Raw genomic sequence first — 25,518 nt, 5'->3', positions numbered from 1 at the left:
TAGTAGTTTGTTAAAGAAAAACCAAAATGATTGAAAGTGATATTTGGAACAAATACACAATTCCACTCTAAATAGATACTCGAATCCATTCCTAGCTCCCTGTGGAAATCGATCCCGACCCACAAATCGGGTAAAAGCTATTGCGACCCTCTCTTCCTACTTTTTAGTAGTGCGGAGTAGGCTGCGATCAGCACGCCCACACGCCCGTCACCTAGCATGTGTCCCACCTCATTTATCAAAACAGTACGAAATTTCGGGGTTTCATACATTCAGGTCTAGATTTGCAATCGTTACTTACCTCAAACCGGGTGAAATACTACACGGCGACGCCCTTGCCTCTTGACTCGGCCTCAACTCGCGTCGAATATATTCAAAAGCAGAATCATAACATAAATAAATGAGCTAAGGGAACGAAGCCCATGCGAAAATAGTCAAATTACATCAAAAATTCCGAAATTGGTCAAACCCGACCCCCGGGCCCACGTCTCAGAATCTGATAAAAATCACATCAATAGAATCCTTATCCTCCCACGAGTCCATACATACCAAGAACATCAAAATAGGACCTCAATTGGTTCCTCAAATCCCCAATTTTACCTTTCCAATTTCAAGCCCTAGCTTCCCCAAATTTTCACCCTTAATCTCATAAATTTCATGCTTAAACAATTGAAAATCAACATAGAATCGAGTTTTAGATTCAAGAAACTTACCTCAATGGACACCCCATTGATTCCCTCTTCAAAACCCTCCAAAAAGCTTCAACTCCGGATAAAAATGGTGGAAAACAACCCAAAATTCGCGAAGAGGAACTTATATACTTTCTGACCCAGGGATTCCGCACCTGCGGTCCTTTTTCCGCTTCTGCGGTACCGCTTCTGTGGTCTATTCAACCGCATATACGGTTTTCACTTAAAGTCCTGGGACTGCACCTGCGCTTATCCACCCGCACCTGCGGTCTCGCAGGTGCGTTACACCTCCCGCACCTGCAACTTCTGGCTTTCTCTCATATGGCTGTATCTGTGGCTGATCTCTCGCTTCTGCGATCTCGCACCTACGGTCCCCAATCCGCAGGTGCGGTTATGACAGGAACTCAACAGCTTCAGCTGCAAACTCTAACTTCCAACTTCCCGATAACCATCCGAAATTACCCCGAGGCCCCCCGGACCTCAACCAAAAGTACGAACAAGTCATATACCACTATTCAAACTGATAGCAATCTTCGGAACACTTAAAACAACATCGAATCATCAAAACACCATCGGATTCAAGCCTAAGGTTCCCAAAACTTCCGTATCCCGCAAATGATCAAAAAGTCTATCAAACCTCATCCGAATGACCTGAAATTTTGCACACATGTCACAAATGATACAACAGACCTACTCCAATTTCCGTAATTCTATTCCGACCCCGATATCAAATTTTCTCTACCAACCAGAAAATGCCAAAATTTCAATTTCGCCAATTCAAGCCTAAATCTACCATGGACCTCCAAATTACATTCCGATCACGCTCCTAAGTCCCAAATCACCTCACGAAGCTATCCATACCATAAAAATCAAGTTTCGAGATCGTTTACTCACAAGTCAACTTTCGGTTGACTTTTTCAACCTAATGGCCAATTTAAGAGACTATGTCTCTCATAACACTCCAAAACTACTCCAAACCCGAACCAACCGACACAATACGATGTAATGAAGCTAAACAACACATAAAGAAGCAGAAATGGGGGAAGCAACGCGGTAACTCATGAAACAATCGGCCGAGTCGTTACAAAAATGAAACAGAGAGGAAGTCAAAATTTCTGATTCGGGGAAAATATTTGGGGATTACAAAAAGTGTTAGTGATAAAATATGAAAAATATTGTTGAACCAAAAATGCATATTAAGATGAAAAGCGATAAGTTGGAGGTGATCAATTTATGGCTTAGAGCTTGTTCAGCTTATAACTTTTAAAATGTGCTTTCAGAAAAATAAATTTGGAGAGTAGTAGTTTGTGTTTGGCCAATATTTTTTTTAATATTTGATAAACAAATTATATTTAATTAATCTTTCTAAAAACTGTTTTTGAGTGTGAAATTACAATAAAGACAACATCAAAGTTCATTTTACAATTAGTACCATTCACATAGAGATATAATTCGAATATATATTATGGAAGACTTTAATTAAGCACTTTTAATGCAAAAGCCAAAAGTGCTTATAAGATGGTTTGCCGATCGGATTTACTGTTTTCCTAACCAATATACATAAATTATATACTTATTATACATGGTTATGCACATATTATATATAGATTAAAAATATATTATATATCTATCGGTTATTTTTAGTTTAAACGGTTGATAGACAGCTGTTTAAATTAATTCTTCTTGATTTTTTATTAACATAACAAAACAGACATGTCAACCAAGCACTTTTCATCACCTTTAATAAAGTACAATGGTAGTGTATGGGTTAAATATTTATCTCTTGACTGCCCATTCTTCTCGACACTGAACATGTCTACTTGATTAATTATCTTTTCGATAGTCTTTTCCAATTTAACGTTTAGGGAGATTTTTTTCTTACTTTTACAACTTTATGCTATCAGCCTATCACGATTAAAAAGGAAAAAAGTACTTAGCTTTTTTGTGGTTATTTACTCCACAAAAAAGAAAGAACGTTAGCTTTTTTATTACAATCATCTAAGAGCTCTTGTACACACGCACCATTCTCTGTGTAGCGTATTATTCTTAAGGAGAAATATATTTATTTGACTGATTTACATCTCGGGAGTTTGGTCAATACTTCAGGTGTTGTTTATAAAAATATCTATCGATTATAATTTATAACATAGCCCAATTTGTATATCTCAGTCTAGTTAGATAGTTCCTCGTCTCATTTTATGTGATGCTCTTTAAGCATAAAATTTAAGAAAGAATCTTTCTTTAAAAAATAAATTATGGTCTGAAACAACTCATTTATATATGTGTTGCTATAAATCATTTGATTAAGAGTGAAAGAAAAAGTTTAAAAAATTTAAATACAGATTTTTTTTGAGATAAACTAAAAGGAATATATATCATATAAATTGAAACAGAAAAAACATTCTTCTCCTTTTTGCTCCGACAATAAAAAGAATGACCGAAAGTGGGCGAAAAAAGCAAACAATTTCCGTTGCCGGGACTTGAACCCGGGTCTCTCGGGTGAGAGCCGAGTATCCTAACCACCTAGACTACAACGGATTTGGTATCCGAAGCTAACAAAATATTATAACATTCAAGAAGTCACTAAATTAGAACATTAGTCAATTGTTAATACTTCAATAATATTTGTACATAGTAATTTATGCTACAAAACGTGATTGGTAACCTTTAGTATGCAATGAGCTTAATCGAAAATTTAGTCTAATGAAAAATTAAGTAACAGCTGAAAGAACATAAATCTCTACTAACTAAGATCGAGAAAAAAAAAAAAACATAAATTGTTACTAAAAAAATTGACGAAAAGAATTTTCCGGTCTACTAACAGAAAACGTTGCTTGCAAGTTCATATGTGAAGGGCAAGTATCATCTTAGGATTAGCAGTTGAGTGAAAGAAACAACGAAAAGGGAAAATGGTGATAATTGTAGTCTAGCTAGTGGTCGTTTGTTCATGGGAAAAGAGTTATGAACACCTACCTCAAAATCTTAAGACAATAGATGGAATAACACATAACCATTGAACCCCCTTTTAGAATTATTATATTACATAACTGACGACAGACAAGTGTAACATTCTCTATTATCTCACATGTGTAACATTCTTTATTATCTCACATGTGTAACATGGTTCTCTGATTTACACGTCGATTTAGTTTTCTTTTTTCGTAGGTACATGGTGAAAAATTCCTTAGTTTTGGTTGTGTTTACCAATTACTAAGAATTGGTCTAATTTTGATTAAAAACTATAGGGTCTTATTTCCTTGGCTGGTTCAAACAATGAATCTTGGTGCCAAGGTCTTGATGGTCTTGCCTCTCGTTCTGCTGCTTATTCCGAATTCACAAGGCGCCCGTTTTGCTAAATGGTAAGTAAGTATACATTTCTACTTTAGGGTTTTAACTTATATACGCGGATAATATAAAGCTATTTCATGCATAGACTCAACGAGCGAAATATGTCGTCAAAATGAAGTGTGCTCTGCTCTCTCACGATCTCTACTGAAAAGACTAAAGGCTCCCTACTAAAATAGGTTGCCAAACTACGACGAGAAAGTTTCGCCATATATTTTGATAAGACAATGATTTTTTGTCATTTTCAGGATAAGCCTAGCATGGTCATTCTTGGAGCAGAGGCCAAAGAACAGACCACCTCAGAACAAGTTGTTGACTACAGTCTACAGTCTACACCGAAATAATTCCTCACGCTGTCAATCATGGCAAGCTTATAGCCTGTTTGGCCAAGCTTATTTTTGGCCAAAAGTGCTTTTTTTTGCCAAAAGCACTTTTGGCCTCAATTTGAGGTGTTTGGCCAAGCTCCTGGAAGGAAAAAAAGTGTTTTTGAGGAGAAGCAGAAGCAGTTTTGGAGAAGCAGAAAAAAGTAGCTTATCTCCAAAAGCACTTTTGAGAAAAATACACTTAGAAACAGTTTTTTAAAGCTTGGCCAAACACTAATTGCTACTCAGAAATGCTTTTCAAACTAATTAGCCAAACACAAACTGCTTCTCACCAAAAGTACTTTTGAAAAAGCACTTTTGAAAAAAAACACTTCTCAAAATAAGCTGATTTTTGTAGCTTGGCCAAATGGGCTATTAATCTGCTATTTTGCATTTCATGCATTTAGTATTTGAAACTCACTGTCTCAGACTAATTCAAATTTTGTTTTGGGTCGGCCCACTAAGGTGAGTAAAGCGTTTCTCCATTTCCAGGGTTCAAACCAGAGACCTCTGGTCAAGAAAATTGATCTCAATCATTTCATCAACACCCTTAGTGGTTCTTGAAATCTAGCTAGTGTTTTTTTTTTCTTTTTCTTTTGGCATAAAAAAATTGAAACTCGTTCCAATTAATCCATATTTACACATGGTAAGCCCAAAAAATTGCATAAGTATGATACTTTTTTAGGTGATCTTTAACTTTTGACCCCCACTTGCGGCATTGGCAGAACTTCAAGGTCAAAAATTAAAAGTGATGTTTATGGGGCAAGCGAAGGGCAACACTTGTTAAGCTTCAAGTTCTTCCCCCGGGGTAAGTGATGACAAAAATTCAAGACCATCCACTTTTAGAGTAATTTGTGTACTTCACCCGGTCAATGCTTCATACCCGGACATTTTCCATTCTCAAGGCCCGAACTAAAGGCCTCTAATTAAGAGCGAGGGGATCGCAACAATTCCACATCCCTTGATGATTCTTGAAATCCTGCTATACCTTACCTTCTTCAACACTTTCAAGAACCTCACTATCAAAGTTTCATGGTTTAATATACAGATTTTGTCTGGTGGACAATCTGAAGTCGAGGCTACGTCTCAACTTGAATGCGATGAACCAAGGTGGCAATCTATGGCACGTTTCATTCTCATACGCCAGAGCCCCTCATAACTGTTTCATAGTTAAAGAACTGTGAAATGGCCCCTTATCGCCTTTGGTACTAAGAGGGCTACATTTAGCATTTCAAATACTGGCCATTTTAAAGAAATTTCCCAGTATACATGTCATCTGTCACAGATCCTGCTTATATATGTCGAAAATGAAAAGTTTTCCTACAAGAAGAACTGCTATGATGCCATGTCACTACACCCGATTCTTCTTTTACCATCCTTGTAAAACTGATGGCTGACCAATACTCTTTCCAATCATGGTCAAACTGTGAGCCATAGTTGTGCTAACGCAACATTTCAAAATGTAAGAGCTCTAAAGAATGAAACTTAAGAAGAAGAATTGTACATGTTTAGTAGCAAGCCATAGTACACGAGATCAATTCATACAGATGACATCGTTCATGGATGGGCAACTATACATCTGTCCACGACGAGATACATAATTTAGTGGTTAGTTAAAGGACATAAAATATACTTCAGTGTGTATAGCTGGGAGATGATGTTTCACATCCAACTCCTACCTGAAACCTGGCACTGGGACAGCCATAAATCTATATGTTTAACAATCTTTTCCCTTACTTTCCGAACTGCATCAGGGGAACTGCAGTTTTTGGCGTCACCTGTGATATGAAATAATTTTCATGAAAAATGCATCACGGTTCATTGCTTCAAAAGAAGGAACTTCACAAAACATCATGCCTAAGACAAGTCGAAGATCAATAGAGACAGCAATCCTGGTAAACTTTGTGCGCTCAATGTAGCTTCTAAAATTGGAATGACACTAGCAGTTAATCAGTTTGATGTTCTTATCATATATGTAGACTGAAAGCTATATTTCAGATAATTGTCCAATTTGATGCTAACTTCGACTAACTTTGTGTGTTCAAAGTAGCTTCTAAAATTGGAATGACGCTAGCAGTTAATCAGGTTGATGTCCTTATCATATATGGGGTCTGAAAGCTATATTCAGATAATTGTCCAATTTGATGCTAACTTCGACTAACTTTATTTGGTGAGCAAACTAAAAGTATCCAACTAAAAGTATGAAAATGTTGGAGACATTGGACCCTCTGAATCAGTAAAAAACATAACATACTGATAGGACTAAACAAATTACGAACTAAAGAAAGAACAAGTCACAAATTGGAATTTTGCTTATTAAGCTTTTTCTTTAAAGTCAAAATGCTTTATTAGTGAACAGTACGCATCAAAATATCTAATATGGTTATCTGGACTAATCACATTCTTCTAGCAAGCCTCCGTGCTCCGTTGATTATTTATACCAAAAGATATATTTTTAGTATGGTATAATGAAACAAGAGCTAGCTTTTCATGATCCTAACATCCCTCTCAAATGCCTTGAACATTTTCCTATTCCTCTTTTCAAAATTACCCTAAAGGGACACAATGGAGTTACTTTCCACACTGCTTTTCTTCTCTTTTCCAATTCTCTTTAGCCTCTAGGTCGCAACTACTCAAACACCATCCTTAATAACACCAAATTTGATGTCAAATAACAAATTGGCCGCAAAGCTGTGAAACAATTCGAAATTGCACTTAAATATGGTTTGCATCTTCCCCACACCTTTACACAGCAATTAGCTTGCTCCTTCTAAGATTTTCCGCCCTAAAAATTGCATTTTATGTAGCACACCAGGTGAAAAGGGCAACTTTTTTTTGACAGCTTAGGATTATCCATATTGACTTCCACAAGTCCTCATGTCACCCCCTTAGGGTAATCCTACGTGATAGGAATCTTATGTTTTTTCCCATTGACATTCACCATTAATTTCTCATTGAATTGCAAGTGCTACCAACTGTATGCAGCAGTTCAGGGTCATAGTTGAGAACAACATAAATTTAAATTTTTTATCATAAATAATCGCCAACGAGAATTTGGTTTATTTTTTACAAACCTGATGCCGATAAATCTGCGAATCTAGAAATTCATTTCGATTATAGAGGTAAAAGAAAATAAGAATAATAATTGCAGCAGCGACCAAAGAGACTAAATTAAGTAAGATTAAATAGAAAAACTGCAAGCAAAGAAAAGGAAATATGGGGTTTGACGTAAGAATACTCATGTCCAGCGTACTACAGGATATGCAAAACCAGTGAAGTCTAAACAGTTAACGTTGAGATCTGAAATATGCATACCTTCAGGGACTAAAGGAGACTGGGGGCAGCCCCGCAAGTCAGTTCCATGGCCACAGTTATGGCAAGAGACTATGTAAGAAGGCACTGAAAGTTGAAACGGGGTCTCAGAAACAAGAAAAATTACTTGCAGTACAACAATTTAAAGTCAGTACTCTAGCTCAACAAAATTGTCACTTCAGAAGTACTTTTAGCATAAGGTCATTCGGTTTCTGATCCGTCACTTTGAATCAAGCACACACTTCTCTGAGATAAATCTATTATTAATTGTTGCAGACGAGTTTATTGGAAAATATATGAAGTTATGAACCACATTAGCAGATGAATCTTCAATATGGACAACAGATTCCGAATACAAATTTTACTTTATGATTTAAGAAAATTTCTTGCAGATGAAGAACGGTCCATTTTACCCTTCGTTTAATTTTTGAATGGTAGCATGGTTAATTCTACTATAAAAAAGATAAAACAAGCATTAATAAAGGTCATGCATCTGTCCTGGAATACAACACTCTACCAATCTAGTTTCACAATAGATGGGGATGAAATTTCACTACCGGAGCAGCCTAAAACTTACTCTCTGGGGAAGAAGTCTGTTTTGACGCATGTCGCCAGGGATCCTGTGATCCATTGGTGAAGATAATCTTTGACCCTGCCAAAACAAAATTTTAAAATAATGAAATTTGTAATTCCATAATTGTTCCATATTTGTACCAGGATAAAGTGAAAAAACAAATTGTCTATTCATCCAACTAGAGCTCCCACCCTCTCGAACATTTTTTAGGCATGACAAACGGGTAAATGGCGTGACAGAGACAGAATATCTATGGAAACAAAGACAAGTCAAAGAAACATTCTATTCCATTGACAAATACTCGTATAGAGACAAATTCCAAATGCCAGAGATGGCATTCAGTTAGATATTGAGTCCAATCTGAAAGTCATCAACCCCAAAAAACAAGGTTTTAAAAATTTCAGAGATAAAACATACACCTTCCATTAAACTGAGCATGCTCTAAAATACAGCCATTTATATCAAGTATTTATCCCCCCACCCCCAACACACACACCCTCTCAGTTGGCTTGAGGTAATTATTTTATTTTCTTTAAACATTAACACAAGTGATAAACTTAAGCCAACAGTGACGTCATGTCATTACTTTGTAAAAGTATCAGGGTGTGCTGTGAATGTTGGGATCATATAAAGTAATCCGGGGTAAATTGATTAGCTGCCAAAAGCTTTTAGCAAAGCAAAATAAAAAGACCAACCGACGGAATCAAATAAAATAACATAGGTAATGAATATTCTCTTATTAAGTGCACCCGAGCCGACAACAGATTTTCCTTTCTTTTTTTCCTTTCAAATAAACTCAAGGGTATCCTATTAACAGATATATCGGATAAGGAAACATAAAGGAGAAATGAGACTGCTGAAATAACTATCAAATGGTTACCAGCAATTTTTGTTCCTCCATAGTACTTTAACTGAAGCAACTTCAGGATATATACCGGTGCCAAAGACATTCCTGCAAAGGTCCAAATGGTATCTGCACGAATGAATTATGAAGTCAGTTCACCAGAAGGTGTGTGACTAAACAAGTGGAAACAGCTCAGTTGAACAAAGAAAAGAAACAGGGCTTAAATACTTCCAAGAGTAAGACACATGCCTGGTATCAACTTTAGTAGAGCGAATACTATCATTCGAGGGTGCAACCTGAAAATATGCAACTTCTGTGCAGACCTGGAACCACCACAAGTGATCAGAAGTATCACCATTTACAGCAGTGTTCTTCAGATTTTCCTGATTGTATGTTTTGACGCTGACCCCCAAAGTCTTAATGTAATACTCCTTTACATAAGTGGCATATGCATTCTGCAAATAAGAAATAAAATAAATGATTAAAGAAGTAAAGAGGATAAGCAAAGTCTTCCACAACATGAATTCTTTTTTCTTTTTGGGTGATTGGCTCTTGTAACATGATGTTCTGGTCAGTGGTCACAGATTATGCAGCTGGAATTAAGCTGAATTCCTCATTTAAGTGTAGAGAACTTCCTGGAAAGCTAGCATAACAGGAAATCGATAAGGAAAATTTTGACATAGAGAACTTGAGATTTTTCAGAACTACCTATCGAACATAAACATCCATGGGAATATCTACTTATGTTGTTTCCGAATATAGAATATATACACTCTAATCCAGGCGCAGCTGGAAAATTGTTCTTCAGTAACTAATAATTTTTTTGTTTAACTACTTACTGGTTCTAAGAAAAGAGAAAAGGCATATTTATATAAATATGGGTATCTTCTCTAAGAAAACTTATGTACGTGATACTGAAGAAATTCTCTTCGTGGCATTTCTGACAAGCTCCCGAAGGTAATATGTCTCTGATCTCAACCTCGTGGGGACAGGGGACGCTTAGGGGGGTGGGAGGGGGAAGGGGGTTACACTCCAAAAATAATGTAAGGCAACAAATGAAACCATACCACTAAATCTTCCCCAGACTTCTTTGCTTCAAGTAGTGGGATGCATAGTTTGTCTGGACTTCCATATTGAAACTAAAACATCAAAAACTTTCAATTAGGAAAATAACAAACTCGTTCAATAGAAGATATCTTATGAATGTCTCATACATACTGCTGTAACTGCAGCATCTGCGAGAAAGTACAGGAAGTCACCATCAATCCTCAGCTGAAAGAAAATTAAAGTTTCTGTGTATCAGACTTATAAAAGAGAGCAACAATAACGATGCATCCTCTCCTTGATTGAGAACATGAAGTAACATGTTTATTATTTGGTCAGATTACATCAATCCAAAGTCTCTTGAGATCATAAAGCTACGGGGTTGGCAGTATTCGCCATTGCCCATTTAACCTATGTTAAGGATTAATTGGTTTGAACTTTAAAACTCAACCAATAAAGCATTAATCTGACGGACTTCAGCAGCCCACATTACTGCATATATCATCACTGATATGTTTCCGTAAGCATTAAAGGGTATACTATTATAGACTACTACTAGAAAAAAATGGAAAGAACAATTGAATATTATACTTAATTAGTATCCAGAGTTACCACAGATATGATCAGCAATATGCTGCTTTAGATGATTGAGGTCAGAATGTCAGAGAATTCTTTGAGAGGAAGGTAAAGAAATCACACAAACAATGAACAACCAATACCTCATCAGCACCAAACAACGCTTTAAGGTCCTTGCGATTTGACGCAAGCCTTGTTTCTACTAGTTGAGTAATTTCTTGCAATACTGCTTTACATTCTGGACCAGCAGATTCGCCAACCTACAGTAGGAAGACCAGGAGTCAAATTCACAGATCCTCTAGAAACTGTGTCCAACAAATCCAAAAGAGAGCCACAAACAGACAACATTCTTAGTCACATTGTCTCAATTTCACAGTGTTCAGGCCTGTTCTCTTGTAAGCTTTTTTCTTTTGGGATTTATTCTCTTGTAATACTATAGGAGTTAGAGGCATTCTCAGATGATCATCTTCCTTCTTTAGTGATTGAGGACAGCTTGTGTTTTTTATTTTTCCCAACTTTTGTCTCTCCCTTTTATTAGTACTACTAGTAATTATTTAACGAATATTCTAAGATAATAGAAGGACTAAGCCTGTTCGTTCAGGAAAACAAAACAACTGTTACCAAAAGGCTAATTTTCTACAAGCAATTAAGCTTACACACACAGTTACTTCTTCCAAAACCATATCTAAACTCAGATAATGTTTCCAAAAACAAAATAAAAAACAAAAATAAACTAAAAACCACAATGTTTTGTAATCCATCACCTAAAGAAAGATAAAACTTGCAAAAGGAAGAACATCCGAAGAGCTTTCCTTTGCATTACCATTTTTTTTCCTGATGCGAAGAAAACTACCATAAATATTAACAACCAAAGTAGCACAATTTTTACCTGCTTGTCAAAATCTGAGAAGCTGTAAACTGCTTGAACTACAGCAGAGCTTGCAAGGCTTCCACAAGTCAGGTGAGGAAACTTCAGGCGAAACCATGCACTAAGGGCTCCTGAGTATGAAATACCAAAGAAAAACCACGGGTTTTCAACATTGGATCTGTTGAGCTTCACGTTCAGGGACTCCTGCAGCATATAAGAACTATTATCCGCTGAACAATCATCATGCAAAAGGGAAAGAAGGGGAATTGAGAAGTGGTAAACTAAATCAGTGATGTAACATAGGACTTATTTTATTGCATACCTGAATCAAAGGCTCATCATTTCACGCTTTCCTATCATTTATTTTTCGTCTTGCTAATATTGACATTTTGAAATTACATATAGAGATGCATTGACGAACTAGAAGCAGACTACCCACCTAAAATATGGGTTGTCAGATTTTAATTAGTTCTGGGCCAAGTGCTATAATCCAAAGACATGTTACCTATAGCGCCACTAAATGGTGGTTGGTTTACCCTAATCTCACGAGATATCGCAAAGATTATAAGAACTTTGGATTGACACAAAATTACAATAGATAGAGGATATAGAATTAAGATGCAACCAACCTGATAGAAATTCCTGAAAGCTGCCAAGTCAAAAAGTGCCTGTTTTGATGACAAATATTTCAGATTCCCAGTTGTCAAGGATTTGAAGGGTGAACTCTTCCCGTAATAGCGATGCTCAAGAGTAACGACAGCAGCTCCAAACTTCTTCGCCAAAACCTGTTAAACAGGCAAGGTTCAGAAGTAGAAGTTAGTGGTTTTAGCCTTCCATGACTCCAAATGATAAGTCATTGTCACAGCCAAAGCATGTACCTATGTGTTTGTTTTGTGCCAGCAAACCATAATACTAAAAGCTGTAACTCATTGCCGAGGTTATTTGGCTTAAAATAATCTCAGTATAAAATTCGCATTGTTACCTGGGTGTTTGGTTACCATTTTTGTTTCTCGAATAAATAAAATCATATTCCACGTAACTTATGTGGGAAATCATGTATACCGGAACAACGTGGAATAGGAGTACTTGTACTAGCAATATGATAAGAGCAGCTTAAGACCTTACCTTAATTATAAAAACTATGATCATGACAGTATCAGATAGTAAGAATTCCTAATTTTTGAATTTATCGGTAAGGTAAAACTTGTATTTTGCCACGTATTGATCTTTTTAACTAAATAAAGTATGACAACAGATTCAAATAGATATCAACTGAGATACTTGAATTAAAACCACACAAAACATTTGACCAACTTTAGCAGTGCTAAAACGATCCTAAAGCATATAAACCACGATTGCAATTTCTAAGATCAACCTAGGTCACAAAAATGAAAGATCAATTTTTTTCCCATTTCCTTCTCCAATTCCTACCGCCATGTTACCCCACCCATGGCAAAAGGGGAGATTGAAAGCGAGTTGGGCACCGGAGAAAAAGAGGGGAAGCGGCATAAAGGACTTGACTGTCTTGATAAATAAAGTAAAAAGACGAAACAAGAATTATAAGAACGCATTCACGAATAGAATATAGGATCAGCAGTAAGGATTACAACTTACACTGAGGTAATCATTCGGTATCCCGTTGCAAGCAGATTCTCCACAAATTTTCAAAAATATGGGTCCATCAGGACTTCGGAAATAGTCAAGAAACTCATAGTACCTCTGTCCAAATGTACGATGATCCTATAAAATAGCAGCACCAAGTTAAAGGCATACAATGGCCAATGCAGCCAATCAAAAACAACTAAATGCTTGATCCATCTTTATCTTGACTACCTATTGATCCATTTATTGGACTTTTAAATCCTACAAGCTTTTACTTTCATAGTGCTATACTTGTCCTAGTAGCACATATTTCTCTTAATATTCAACTGCATTGGATGGATTCCTTTCATTCTCACGTTGATATAGTTATCTCAATGCATCGAAAATCTTCATGATAATAGAAACATAAAGGGGCAAGATTAATGTTTTTTCCAGGTTCAACAACAACAACAACATACCCAGTGTAATCCCACAAGAGAGGTTGTTTCCAATAGACCCTCGGCTCAACGAAAGCATAACACAACAGTTATGACAAAGAAATACTCGGGATCCTATAAAACCATTTTTTTTTACGTACTTCAATGTAAAAACATAATTTTCAAGTCTATATTCTCCCCAATTTTCAGTAAAAATTATAACAAGGGATTTTTCTAAGATAATACAAGAAACAAATTTTTGAGCTTGATGCCTCTCAGACCATCCCCACCCCAAAGCATAACTTCTTGTTACAGCAAAAACAACAATTTCACCATCCAAAGCAAACAATTTTATTAGTTTTAAAGTACAAGAAAAAAGGTGAACCCAATTTTTTTTTAAGGGTACACAAAATTCAATCTAACCCATTAAAATTTCCATAAAACAAATTGAACTTTGTATATAAATAATATAAGCTAATCATATTTCACACATATTTTTTCCCAAAGAACACAAATAGAATTCATAAAAGGGTTCTATCTGCAAAAGCTATAAATAAATAAATATATATAAAAAGAAGAAGAATATTACGTAAGGAGAAAAGTGATCAAGAGTCTGATTGAACCAGTGTTCTTCTTTGGTCAAGTATTTGTTATTCTGTGAACTGATTTGCTGAAGAAGCTGAGAATTTGAGATTCCCTTTGAGATTCTAAGCAACTGTAAGAAGAAAGCCAGAAGTAGAGCTAAGCCAGTTAACTTCTTCATCTTTTGTTGTTTCTGTTATTGATTTGTTGTTTTTTATATAATGTATAATTGTTATATTATCCTCGGAATTTTGCTTTTGTCACATCAACCTTTGTACAATTGTCCTACCTAGCGCCGCAGCTTCTACGATATTGCGGAAATTTTAAAAAAAAGAAAAAAGAGAAGAGATAGTTTTACTTAGCACAAAATTAGATTTCATCAATTTTGGAATTCTAAAATGTTAAAATTTTGATTAATCACTGCCCATAAAGTATTAATTGCAGACGATTAAAATGTTGGTTATATCGAATAAAGAAGTACAAAATGATATATTATTAAGAGGTAATCATTATAACGAAAAATATAAAATTGGTCGGCTGGCCGAAACTAATTACATTCGCTAGTTAGATGTTTACAATATATATATATATATATATATATATATATATATATATCGTCCGTTATTATTTTTGGGAGTGGCTAAAAATACAAGTTTCTCATCATTATATGACTGACGCGAGCTAATGGGCTGGGCCAATCTGGACTCAAATGAGCCCAAGCCTGAAATATGCGAGCTTTGATTAGGGCCTAAATTACGGGAAAATTTTCGTTCATATACCATATAAGAAATTATATTACTAAATATGTTCATAGTTTGCATATTACCCTTCATGCTAATAGTTTTTTTACATAATATAGACAATGCATTAAATAAGGAATCATTGTAGCCGTAGACTTCCTTATTTAGGCGCGCTAAAATTAGGGATTAAATATTCTTCCAGATCTTCCACAACGCAAATCACGCACATTAATCTTCTTCGTCAGTTTCGTTTCAAATTTAGCATCTCTGCTCTTTCGATACACTATGTTTCAAACTGTTTTCTAATTTCACAAATCAAAAACGACTAAATCTTCTACATCAAACGCAATTATGTCCAAATTTCAGTAATACAAAGTAAAGGAAAAGAGAGCAGCAATTCCACCATTGACATCCATTAAAAAGCTTTGAAGCTTTGAATTCAAATTTGGGTTTTCAAAAATCATTATTTGTTTGGATTGGGTGTTGTTACAAATAATTGGGAATGTGGTTTGGAGTTTATATCTCAATTTTGAGGAGTTTTGGTGAAGATTAGACTTGGTTTTGGCTGAATTTCGGATTGAAACTCGAAGAAGAAGAAGAAGAAGAAGAAGAAGAAGAAGAAGAAGAAGAAGAAGAAGAAGAAGAAGAAGAAGAAGAAGAAGAAGAAGAAGAAGAAGACAACATGACATACATTATATTGCAGAAATTGTAGAAAAATTGTAGAAAAATTGTAGATAAATTGTAGAAAAATTGTATTCTGTTGTTTATTTATTTTTCTTTTATTCATTTAACTATTGTATGAAAGTTGAACAACATTGTATAAAAATTATATTTAAGTAGTATTATATTGTAGTTGTATATAACTTAGTAGAAATAATGTACGAAAATTGTAGATAATTTGTAGATAAGTTGTATAATATATAATAAGTTGTTTGAAAATTATATTTACTATGTATAAATCAGATACAAAATATACAAAGGACATATTGTATAAATTTTGTATGTAAGTTTTATGTTATTGTAGTTGTATTTCACGGGGTGGAAATAATGTGTGAAAGTTGTAAAAAAATTGTAGATAAGTTGTATTCCTCTATAACGAGAGATGTTGGCATATCAAGTAACTTTATTGTTGCAGACGAACATACATGAAAATAAAGATAAATTCTGTTATAAACAGTTTGTAGAAATTTTGTAGATAATTTGTAGAAACATTGAAATTATGTATTTTCATATTAATTTTTCAAATAATATGCAGTTTTATTGTAGAATAAATGTAGAAAACAAGCTATTGTGAGTCTTATTTGACTCATTCCTCACATTCAACCTATTCTACAAATTCACGCCTCTTTAAATACAATACAACCGTACTTTTTTGAATTTAAAGGTATAGCAATATATATAACTTAAAAAACATCTTCTCCTCTGCACAAGTTAGCTCCAAAACAGACGAAGTGGAATAACAAGCTCCCATCAAAACTTTTAACACAAAAACACAAAGCTCAAATTTTATGTTATTGTAGTTATATTTAAATAGGTGGAAATAATGTGTGAAAGTTGTAGAAAATTATAGATAAGTTGTATTCCTCTATAACGGGAGATGTTGGCATATCAAGTAACTTTAGTGTTACAGACAAACATGCATGAAAATAAAAATAAATTTTGTTATGAACAATTTGTAGAAACATTGAAATTCTGTATTTTCATATTAATTTTTTCAAATGATATGTAGTTTTGTTGTAGATTAAATGTAGAAAATAAGCCATTGTGAGTCTTATTTGACTCATTACTCACATTCAACCTATCCTATAAATCCACGCCTCTTTAAATACAATATAACCATACTTTCTTGAATTTAAAGGAATAACAATATATATAACTTAAAAAACATCTTCTCCTCTGCATAAGTTAGCTCCAAAACAGACGAAGTGGAATAACAAGCTCCCATAAAAAATTTAACACAAAAGCACAAAAGCTCAAAAATAAATAAACAACAGTCTACAATTTTTTCTACAATTTATCTACAATTGCTGCAATATAATGTATGTCATGTCGTCGTCTTCTTCTTCTTCTTCTTCTTCTTCTTCTTCTTCTTCTTCTTCTTCTTCTTCTTCGAGTTTCAATATGAAATTCAGTCAAAATCAAATCTAATCTTCACCAAACCCCCTCAAAATTGAGATATAAACTCTAAACCATATTCCCAATTATTTACAACAACACTCATTCCAAACAAATAATGATTCTTAAAAACCCAAATTTTAATTCAAAACTTCAAAGCTTTTTAATGGCTGTCAATGGTGGAATTGTTGTTCTCTTTTCCTTTCCTCTTATATTACTGAAGGAACACATAATCATAACCATCAAATCGACCAGGCTTGTGCTCATCTTCCCCAGGCACAAAAACATTGGGAGAAGATTGCAAAGGTGCCGACAATGCCTTGGCTATGGAAGAAATAATGGGATTTTGATACAGAAATCATGGGTGTGGGAGGGAAACGTGGGTGAAGGTGTGGGAATTGGAGAGAGAAACGTGGGGGGAGTGGTATTAGAAGGAATATACGATACCATTAAATTAGGAGTGTAATTAGTACCTTTAAAAACCACTAATGGTATATAAATGGTAATGCCAAATGTAATTATATGAAACCTTAAACATTGAGGGTAATATAGTTTCCTATATGACATAGGAATGTAAAAATTCCTAAATTATGGGGAGAAATTCAAAAATAGCCTTCAAATATAGCTACAGTTCAAAAGTAATCGAAATTTAACCACTTTTCATGTAAAGATAAATCTGAACGAAAATACTGTTCAAAATCCGAAAGATACTCCAACATAATATACTGAAACTCCAGTATATTATAATGGAGTTCCAGCATAAGTATACCGGAACTCCATCATAATATATCGGAGTTCCAGTATAATATATCGGTCCAGCATAATATGCTGGATGTTCATAGACAAGTGCTCCAATCTCCAGTACATTATGCTAGAACTTTCCGCGTGTTGGAGTTCCAACATAATATGCGAGAAGTTCATATAGAGGTATACCGATATCCAGTATATTATGCTAGACCGGTCCCTGTTGCAGCAAAATAGTAGCTATTTTTCAATAACTTTGCAAACGCTGACTATTTTGAATGACCAGTCTGAAAACTGGCTAGTCCTACTCTACTCATAATGTTTTACGAAAAAGTTATAACCTTAGTAATTACATGTGTAGTTTTAGCATACAGTCAAACTCCTCTATAACAACCTTGTTTGTTCCTAATATTTTTGGATGTTATAGCGAAGTGCTGTTATAGAGAACATATATTATAACATAACATGAAATTTGGTTCCGAAAAAAGCTTGACTTTTATAGTGAAGTGTTGTTATATAAGAATGCCATTATAGAGAGGCCTGACTGTATTACCAAGTTAGGATAACTGAGTAATTACATGATTTGACAGGTCATAATAAAAAATGGATATTTCAACACTTAATTACAATTGAGCTTAATAAAGGATCGATGAGAAGTGAGACCGAACAAAAATGGTCATTTTACGTATGTGTTCTTCAAAAGTGGAAGAATGACATAAAAGTCACAATACAAAGCTTTAATTTCTACCCATTTCTTGTGTGTTACAGTCAAAGGTATATCTTAAATCGCAAAATCTTGCTTCTTCAATTTCATGTTGTTTAATTGGACACCAACTTAAAGACAATCCATTCATCAATATATATATGTTATCCCATCAGAGTTTACAAGTTGGCTACTGATGGCTACTTTAATTTGTGGGATTTTACTCAAATAGCCTGGCGAATTTACTATTTAATTTTTCATAATCGGTTTACATAGATTATACATTGGTTATATACAATCATATATATATAATACATGAATTATATAAATATTATATATTCACCGATTACTTTTGATTTAAGTTGTTAGATGAGCGGCTATTTACTTAATTTGTATTGTTGTATATAGCTGACTTTTTGTTGGTATGTTGCAGTTTTGTGTCCTTGGTCTTTTCTGGGATAATGCATAAAATCCTCCCTGAACTATACCCGAAGTAGTTACGATACACTTTACATTTGTGTGAGTCCTATTACCCCCCTAAACTTTTTAAAAGTAGAATAAATGTCACCCTAGCTAAGTGCTGACGTGCCATAGAGAACTAAATATTTGGCAAGCGGTGAAATACACGTGCTGCCACATGTAATTTTGTATTTTTATTTTATTTTTTTAAATCTATTTTATTTTCTTCCTTTTTCTTTTCTTTTTTAATTCGAAATGTAACGGAAATATTATTTTGTATTTAGAAAAATGAAAGGACAATTTTTTTTTATGAACTTGAAGAACTATTAGAGATGTTGAGCATGTTCGGACGTTGCTGAAGTTTTAAAGTTGAGATTCAAGTGCTAAATTCATTCTAAATCCGTAGTTGTAGATGAAATTCGAAAATAAAAAAAAGAATTTCGAATCCACCATTGTTGAACTTAAAAAAGCTTAAAGAAAAAAAAATAAATTTGTCAAAATTCTTGGTTGTTGGCCAAATTGATCACTGGGGTACGATGATGATGTTGTTGTGAAGTTGTAGCTGAAATTTGAGCTTGATTTAGTCGAGTTTTTGTTGAATTTTGACACTAAAAAATAGAGTTGGAGCTCTTGAAAATGGGTGATAAAACGGGGATGAAGAGCTCTTGAAAATCAGCTTTGAAATTGACACGTGGACATTTCGTATAAGTTATAGCCTTTTTTTAAAGTTCCCACGCGCTTGAAGGAGTTGTTCTCACGCAATGCTCTACGTCAGCAATAAAAGTGCAAAGAATTACGAGGAAAAAAAATATAGGAGGGTAATAGGAACCCTCAAAAGTAAGGTGTATCGTAGCAACTGGGCGGTATAATTGAGGAGGGACTTTTTGCATTATCCAGTCTTTTTTTGTTTCTTTCACCTATTATCTTAGGAAAATTCATAAAGATCAGCAAACCATCTCTAGGAGAGCTTCCAAGAAAATTTGAAAAATCAAAGGATCAAGTTAAAATATAAAATATCAACACTCAAGAAAACAGAATATACTAAAACAACTTTCTTATAATTTATTCATTAAAAATAATAGTTGCACATAACCAAACTATAGAGTTTGAAAATGCAAATACATCATATTTTTGCATGTAAAAATAAGCAAACTTTTGTAAACAATAATGACAAACATTTGAAAGATTCAAAGATTCAAGACACCCCCACTAGATATTTAAACACAAGTAACAAGGGTCGCTAGATTCGCGTCCCCATTCCAGACTATCAAAGATTTCAAAGATCATTTTAATCAAAAGGAAAAGTTGAGCATGTCCATGCTTAATTTCTCCATCATGAGAGTCTCCATAAAACCACAGCTATAATTTGGGACAGCCAATGGCATTATGTTCTTATTGTAAGTGCCAATAAATTGGGACTTAAGTTGGCAATTTGAAGAAATAGGCAGCATTGGAAGGTTTTCACAGTTGCAAATTTCAATCATATAGCCATCTGGATCATGGAAAAATACTTGATCTACTTTGATTCCTTCATCTTCTACCACTGCAGTTACATATCTCATTCCCATCTCCTTCAACTTCCTCTTCACCAACTCAACATCAGTGCACTGCTTGTTATACATATGATTTTTCATAAGCGATATCAACATTTAAAGAAGTGAAGACAAGTATATAACAACAAGCGGTGTCATTTTGTTTATTTATATCCAAGAAAATTATTATTCTTATTGCAGTATATAATATTTAAAAAAAAATTTCGACGAAGCAGTGATCCATGACACCTTTTGTGGCAAGGTGAATCCGCCCTTGTTTGCACAGACAATATAAAGTATTTTTACATAATATCAGTGTAATTTAATATGTCATGCATATGACAAGTTACTTACTATTTCCTTTGTTCCATTTCATATGGCGAGATTTGTACGAGGGTCAAACAATTTAGTGCTACGTAAATTGAAACATAAAGAGTATTTTACTAACGAATATTTATTAAATAGAGTTACTGAGCTATGTTATTTTTTAGGTATCTGATTGTATAAATACATTTTTACTCTGTTTAGATGCAGAAAACTTAATTTCATGCCAAAATGTGAGATGAATAACAAAAATAACAAGAAAATACATAAAACTCAATTTATTACCGGTGGTTTAGTTTACCTGAAAGGAAATGTGATTATCCTTTGGATTAATAGGGCGTGGTTCATTGTTGACATCCAAGTCCTCCATTACTTTATTCTCAAGTAAGTGAATCCCAATGCCATAATTGTAAAGCCTTCAATAATTCAAAAAGGTAAAATTTTATCAAATTCTTGAACACCTTAAAGTTTATGAATATGTAACTAAGCTATAGTTTCTTAGGTGATTTGTACCCCTCCGTTCATTTTATACTATGATATTTTATTGAGTACAAAGTTTAAGAAGAAAAAACTTTTTGAACATGCAATAAGTATTCTTGAAACTTACAATAGTAAACATGTATGTCACGTCATTTTTGTGACTAAGACAATATCGTTAAAGGTAAAATAGTAGGTTTAAATTTAAAGAAGACATTGTATAGTCGCTCTCAAAATAATAACCGACAAAAATATATCTTTTGTATATAAATTTTATATATTTTTTCGGCTACCAAATATAAATAGCTTATATCGCGGGCTAAAAGTGATAATATCCTTTTTTTAACGTAAAGGCGTCCATTCTTTTTAAAACAAATTATACAAGCGGGAAAAAGTATCATTAGATGGAACAAAATGAGCATAATTCACTGACTTGAGTGAAAAGGGAAAGAAAGAGGGTAAATGTTATGTTTTTCGGACTCTTCAAAATTTTGATGCTGCAGCCCACTATCAAAAAAGGAATTAGCTATGAATTTCGTCGCTAATCTATACTAAATCCCTCGGCTAACAGAATTTCTTGAAAATTTGTCGCTGCAAATTTTGTGTTAGTTACAGAACTTGTCTGTCGCTAAGTTTTGCTTTTTTATTAGTGGCATGCGTGTCAGATCCTCAGAAAATATACTAATTTTGAAGGATCTGATACACACTACGTAATATTTTTAAAGAGACCGAACAATTTAGGGCGAAGGAGGGCTTACCAGGCTCCATGAAAATTGAAAGAAGAAGGGCGTTTCACAAGACAAAAGCCCAAGACAGCTTCATAGAATTGCACTGAATTCCAAACATCTTTCACCAACAAAGATACATGGTTCAGTGAAAGTAGTGGCAGTTTTTGGTAGCTGCTGATGGTCACTTCCTCAATCTCCATATTCATCTTTTCTCTTTTCTCTTTTTCTTCTACTTATTACTTTTTTTTGTGCTTGGATCAGCTAGCCTAGATATGTTGCTTATTTATAAACTGCATTATGGAAAACTTATATAAGTGATATCAAGGAACCTTCCTTTAAAAAAAAAAGGGAACCTTCCTTTTGCTTTTTGGATAATCGAGGTATCGAAGCTACTTTGAACGCATATCGATTAATTCCAAAAAGGTGCTTGTTATCTTTCATCAATGCAGGTATTGAGTGTTTCTGTCAACTAATTAGGTTTGGACATGTAGAAAGAAATTACTTAATGTTTTTTTTTTCCGCTGGAATTTGAATCTGAGAACTAATAGTTTTCAACCTATTTTATTGACCACTAGACCACACCCTTAGATGCGAAGAGGTTCGATATCAAGGAACCTTCCTGGCAAGTTCTTATCATAGAGTATGTAGAGGACAAACATGTGTGATATTTAAGATCTTCTTATGGAATTGATCAGTTGTGTGAAAGTATGGATGTAAACCTATTTACATCTGAAATGCCAAGACACAAATAATGCTACTGTACTCAGCGTTATTATATTGTCCTTGAGCGCTTGAAATGAGAGATACATACGTATATGTTACTTCCTCCGTCCGGATTTATGTTTCCGATTTCGAGAATCAAACGGTTTTATCGCAATTTTCTCCTATGCCTTTTAAATATTTTGAATTACGAATTATTGTGGATTATTATCGTATTTTTTACGTAGTTTCTAAATATGCAAATTTTATTTTGAAAAATTTAAAGATATGTAAATTTAATTTCGAAAAACTTAAAGATTTTATATTCAACTGCACGATTAAAATCAACAAGTTTAAATTTCGACAACCAAAAAGTATCACATAATTGGACAGAGGGAGAACTTATTACTGGTCTCAGGAGAAAAAGGTTCATATATAACTACTAAACAAAAACATTTCTAGTAAATAAAAATGGTGATTGATGATGTACTTCAATTTTTAAGTGTTTGAAACTTTTTCTATATCTATAAAAAAATTATAACTAAATACTACTACAGCAAGAACAAAAAGGAGGGGAGGGGTTCTGGCAAAAAGGAGTTTAATGTTAATTAGAGATTTATGTGTCATTTAGTTGGACCAAAATAGGTAATTAGGGGAACACTACTAGAAATTCGATCAATTCGACTAACATAATCGACATCGGTCGGTAATTGCAAAAATCGATTGAAAAGTCGGAAATTATTAGGTTGGTAGAGCCAACCGACCATCAATCATAACCGATCGATTTCGACCGGTCAATTAAATTCCACACTCGACCCAAAAGAAAAAAGGATGACCAAAAATTGATCAATTTTTTTAAATTATATAATTAAAAATACATCATTTGAGAATCGAACTTGGGTCTATACAGTTATCCTGCCACTAGAAAATTGTGCCTTTTAGTTTAAGACTTTTTTTTTTTAAAATTTTATTTATACTCTTTAATCACATTTTTGTGCGAAAATAACCGATTGATTCCAGTCGATTTTGTTAAAAAAAATAAAATTACCTACCGATATTGGTCTATTTTTAAAATGATCGACCGAAATAACTGATCGATTTTGATCGATTTTTTGAACATTTATTTTATTTTATTTTAAATGGAAAACCTACCAAAGTTGGTTGGTTTCTTAAAAAAAACTTCCTGGGGGAAAAAAATAATTTTTCGCATTTTGGTGCCAAAGAAAAATAATCGAATTCGGTCGATTTCGTGGAAAAAAATTTTAAAAAATATTTTCAAAAATAGACCAACTTCAATCGGTTGACAGTGGACGGTTTTGACCGAATTTCTAGTAGTGAAAGTGTCCCCAAGCCAGGTCCGTCTTTGTTTGGTAGGATGCATTAGAAAAAATAATGCATGCATTAACTTTTGTTATTACTAATTCCTTGTTTGGTACACTTTTTCAACCGATGTATTACTAATATAACTATTAATTATGCAACTTATTTGGTATTATCCTATGCATAACTAATACATAGCAAACCATAATATTAGCAATACCGAGTCTATTAATGCATGCATTAGCATGGTTTCTTATAAGTTATGCAATGCATTTTGATTTTTAATACAACACGAAATAGTGGATAAGAAATAATCTATGCATAACTAATGCTTGCATTACAAATCTAGGTATTACTAATATACCTTATTTAATATTATTCTTATACACCCTACCAAACGACTGAGTGTATAATGGCATTATTAAGCCATACAAATATTAACGAAGAGCAAAATATTACCATTTCGCATAATTCAGTGAGAATTTGGCCCATTGTCCTTTTCTTTCGTCGATTAATTAGTACAGTTAGGAGTCGTTTGGTAGGGTGCATAAGAATAATGTTGAATAAGGTGTTTAAGCCAAAAAATAGTTTTCAAGGTCTGTATACAGCTAAAATTGGAGAGTCTGATTTTATGATCATTATGACACTCCATAGCCCGTCTCCAGAAGGCTCGAGGCACAGCTCGAGGTTCGACCCTGAGGGTTCCCTATGTTTGACCTCGGGGCAGTGCAAGCGGTGGCTATGATGGACAAGCGGGAAATTCCCAAGGCACGTGGTTAAAGCTGACCAGGTCTATAAGAATAGTACAAGTCTGTACCGTGACATTAAATGGCTATACCAGCCGCATGTCTTTATAATAAATGCACCTATACTATGTTGGGATTCCCCCTCCTGTATAAAGGGGACCCTTATTATTTTGTAAGAGACATGATATTTAATACAAGAATAAGAACATTCTCTGCTCTCCAACTTGAACATATTCTACTGTCGTTCCTTTGATTTTATTGCTACATTTATTGTGTTTTAATTGATTGTTCTTCATTTATTGCTCATCATTGATCATAAAGAGCCATCATCAAGGTCCTTAGAACTGTTAGTTCTTCATCAACCCTCCCTATTCTGATAGCGGCGAAAGAGCCTTGTCCCTCGAAGTACCTTCGACCAGGGAAGAAGATGGTGGCAAAAGAGGAGCCACTCCCCCGAGGCTAGAAACCTCGGGTATTGCAGGATCAACGGCCTCGAGAGGTCTCTCGGCTCAAGCCATTGATGTGTGGCCGCTCCTTTCTGTTGCACCAATGTTCGCACGACGGCCAATAGGTACATGATCTACCTCAACGGTTGGATCTCCTTTTCGCCTCCGGGCAGACCCTACCTCACTATAAATCTCCTCGCCCACGGAGGATTTCTTACGCTTGTTATCTCTCTTTGGCCCCGAAGTTGATGATCCTCCCTCCTCTCCGAGAGGG

The 25,518-nt window shown here is 34.4% G+C and overlaps 2 protein-coding genes and 1 non-coding gene across 3 annotated transcripts; all 3 read right to left on the bottom strand.

Moving 5' to 3' along the window:
- Nucleotides 1-3,151: 3,151 nt before the first annotated feature.
- On the bottom strand, nt 3,152-3,224 carry TRNAE-CUC (transfer RNA glutamic acid (anticodon CUC)). Its single transcript has one exon. It is a non-coding gene; the product is annotated as a tRNA-Glu (tRNA).
- Nucleotides 3,225-5,878: 2,654 nt separating this feature from the next.
- LOC107777070 (putative serine protease EDA2) lies at nt 5,879-14,429 on the bottom strand. The gene is given in 14 exon segments (XM_016597041.2): nt 5,879-5,972; nt 6,073-6,171; nt 7,709-7,792; nt 8,283-8,357; nt 9,160-9,185; nt 9,187-9,252; nt 9,373-9,578; nt 10,191-10,262; nt 10,342-10,395; nt 10,887-11,003; nt 11,633-11,815; nt 12,241-12,396; nt 13,226-13,351; nt 14,219-14,429. Coding segments are annotated over 14 exon segments (1,446 nt in total). The 5' UTR covers nt 14,393-14,429; the 3' UTR covers nt 5,879-5,964.
- Nucleotides 14,430-20,011: 5,582 nt separating this feature from the next.
- LOC107777071 (glyoxylase I 4) lies at nt 20,012-22,309 on the bottom strand. Its single transcript, XM_016597043.2, has 3 exons — nt 22,064-22,309; nt 21,130-21,244; nt 20,012-20,579 (listed from the first exon to the last, which is right to left on the bottom strand). Exons 1-3 carry the CDS (start codon nt 22,237-22,239, stop codon nt 20,265-20,267), a joined length of 606 nt encoding a protein of 201 aa, XP_016452529.1. The 5' UTR covers nt 22,240-22,309; the 3' UTR covers nt 20,012-20,264.
- Between the last annotated feature and the right edge of the window lie 3,209 nt (nt 22,310-25,518).

Source organism: Nicotiana tabacum, chromosome 21 (assembly GCF_000715075.1).
Source record: "Nicotiana tabacum cultivar K326 chromosome 21, ASM71507v2, whole genome shotgun sequence".
Taxonomy (NCBI): Eukaryota; Viridiplantae; Streptophyta; class Magnoliopsida; order Solanales; family Solanaceae; genus Nicotiana; species Nicotiana tabacum.
The sequence above is the reverse complement of the archived record's forward strand: the minus strand, read 5'-3'. Positions and strand labels throughout refer to the sequence as shown.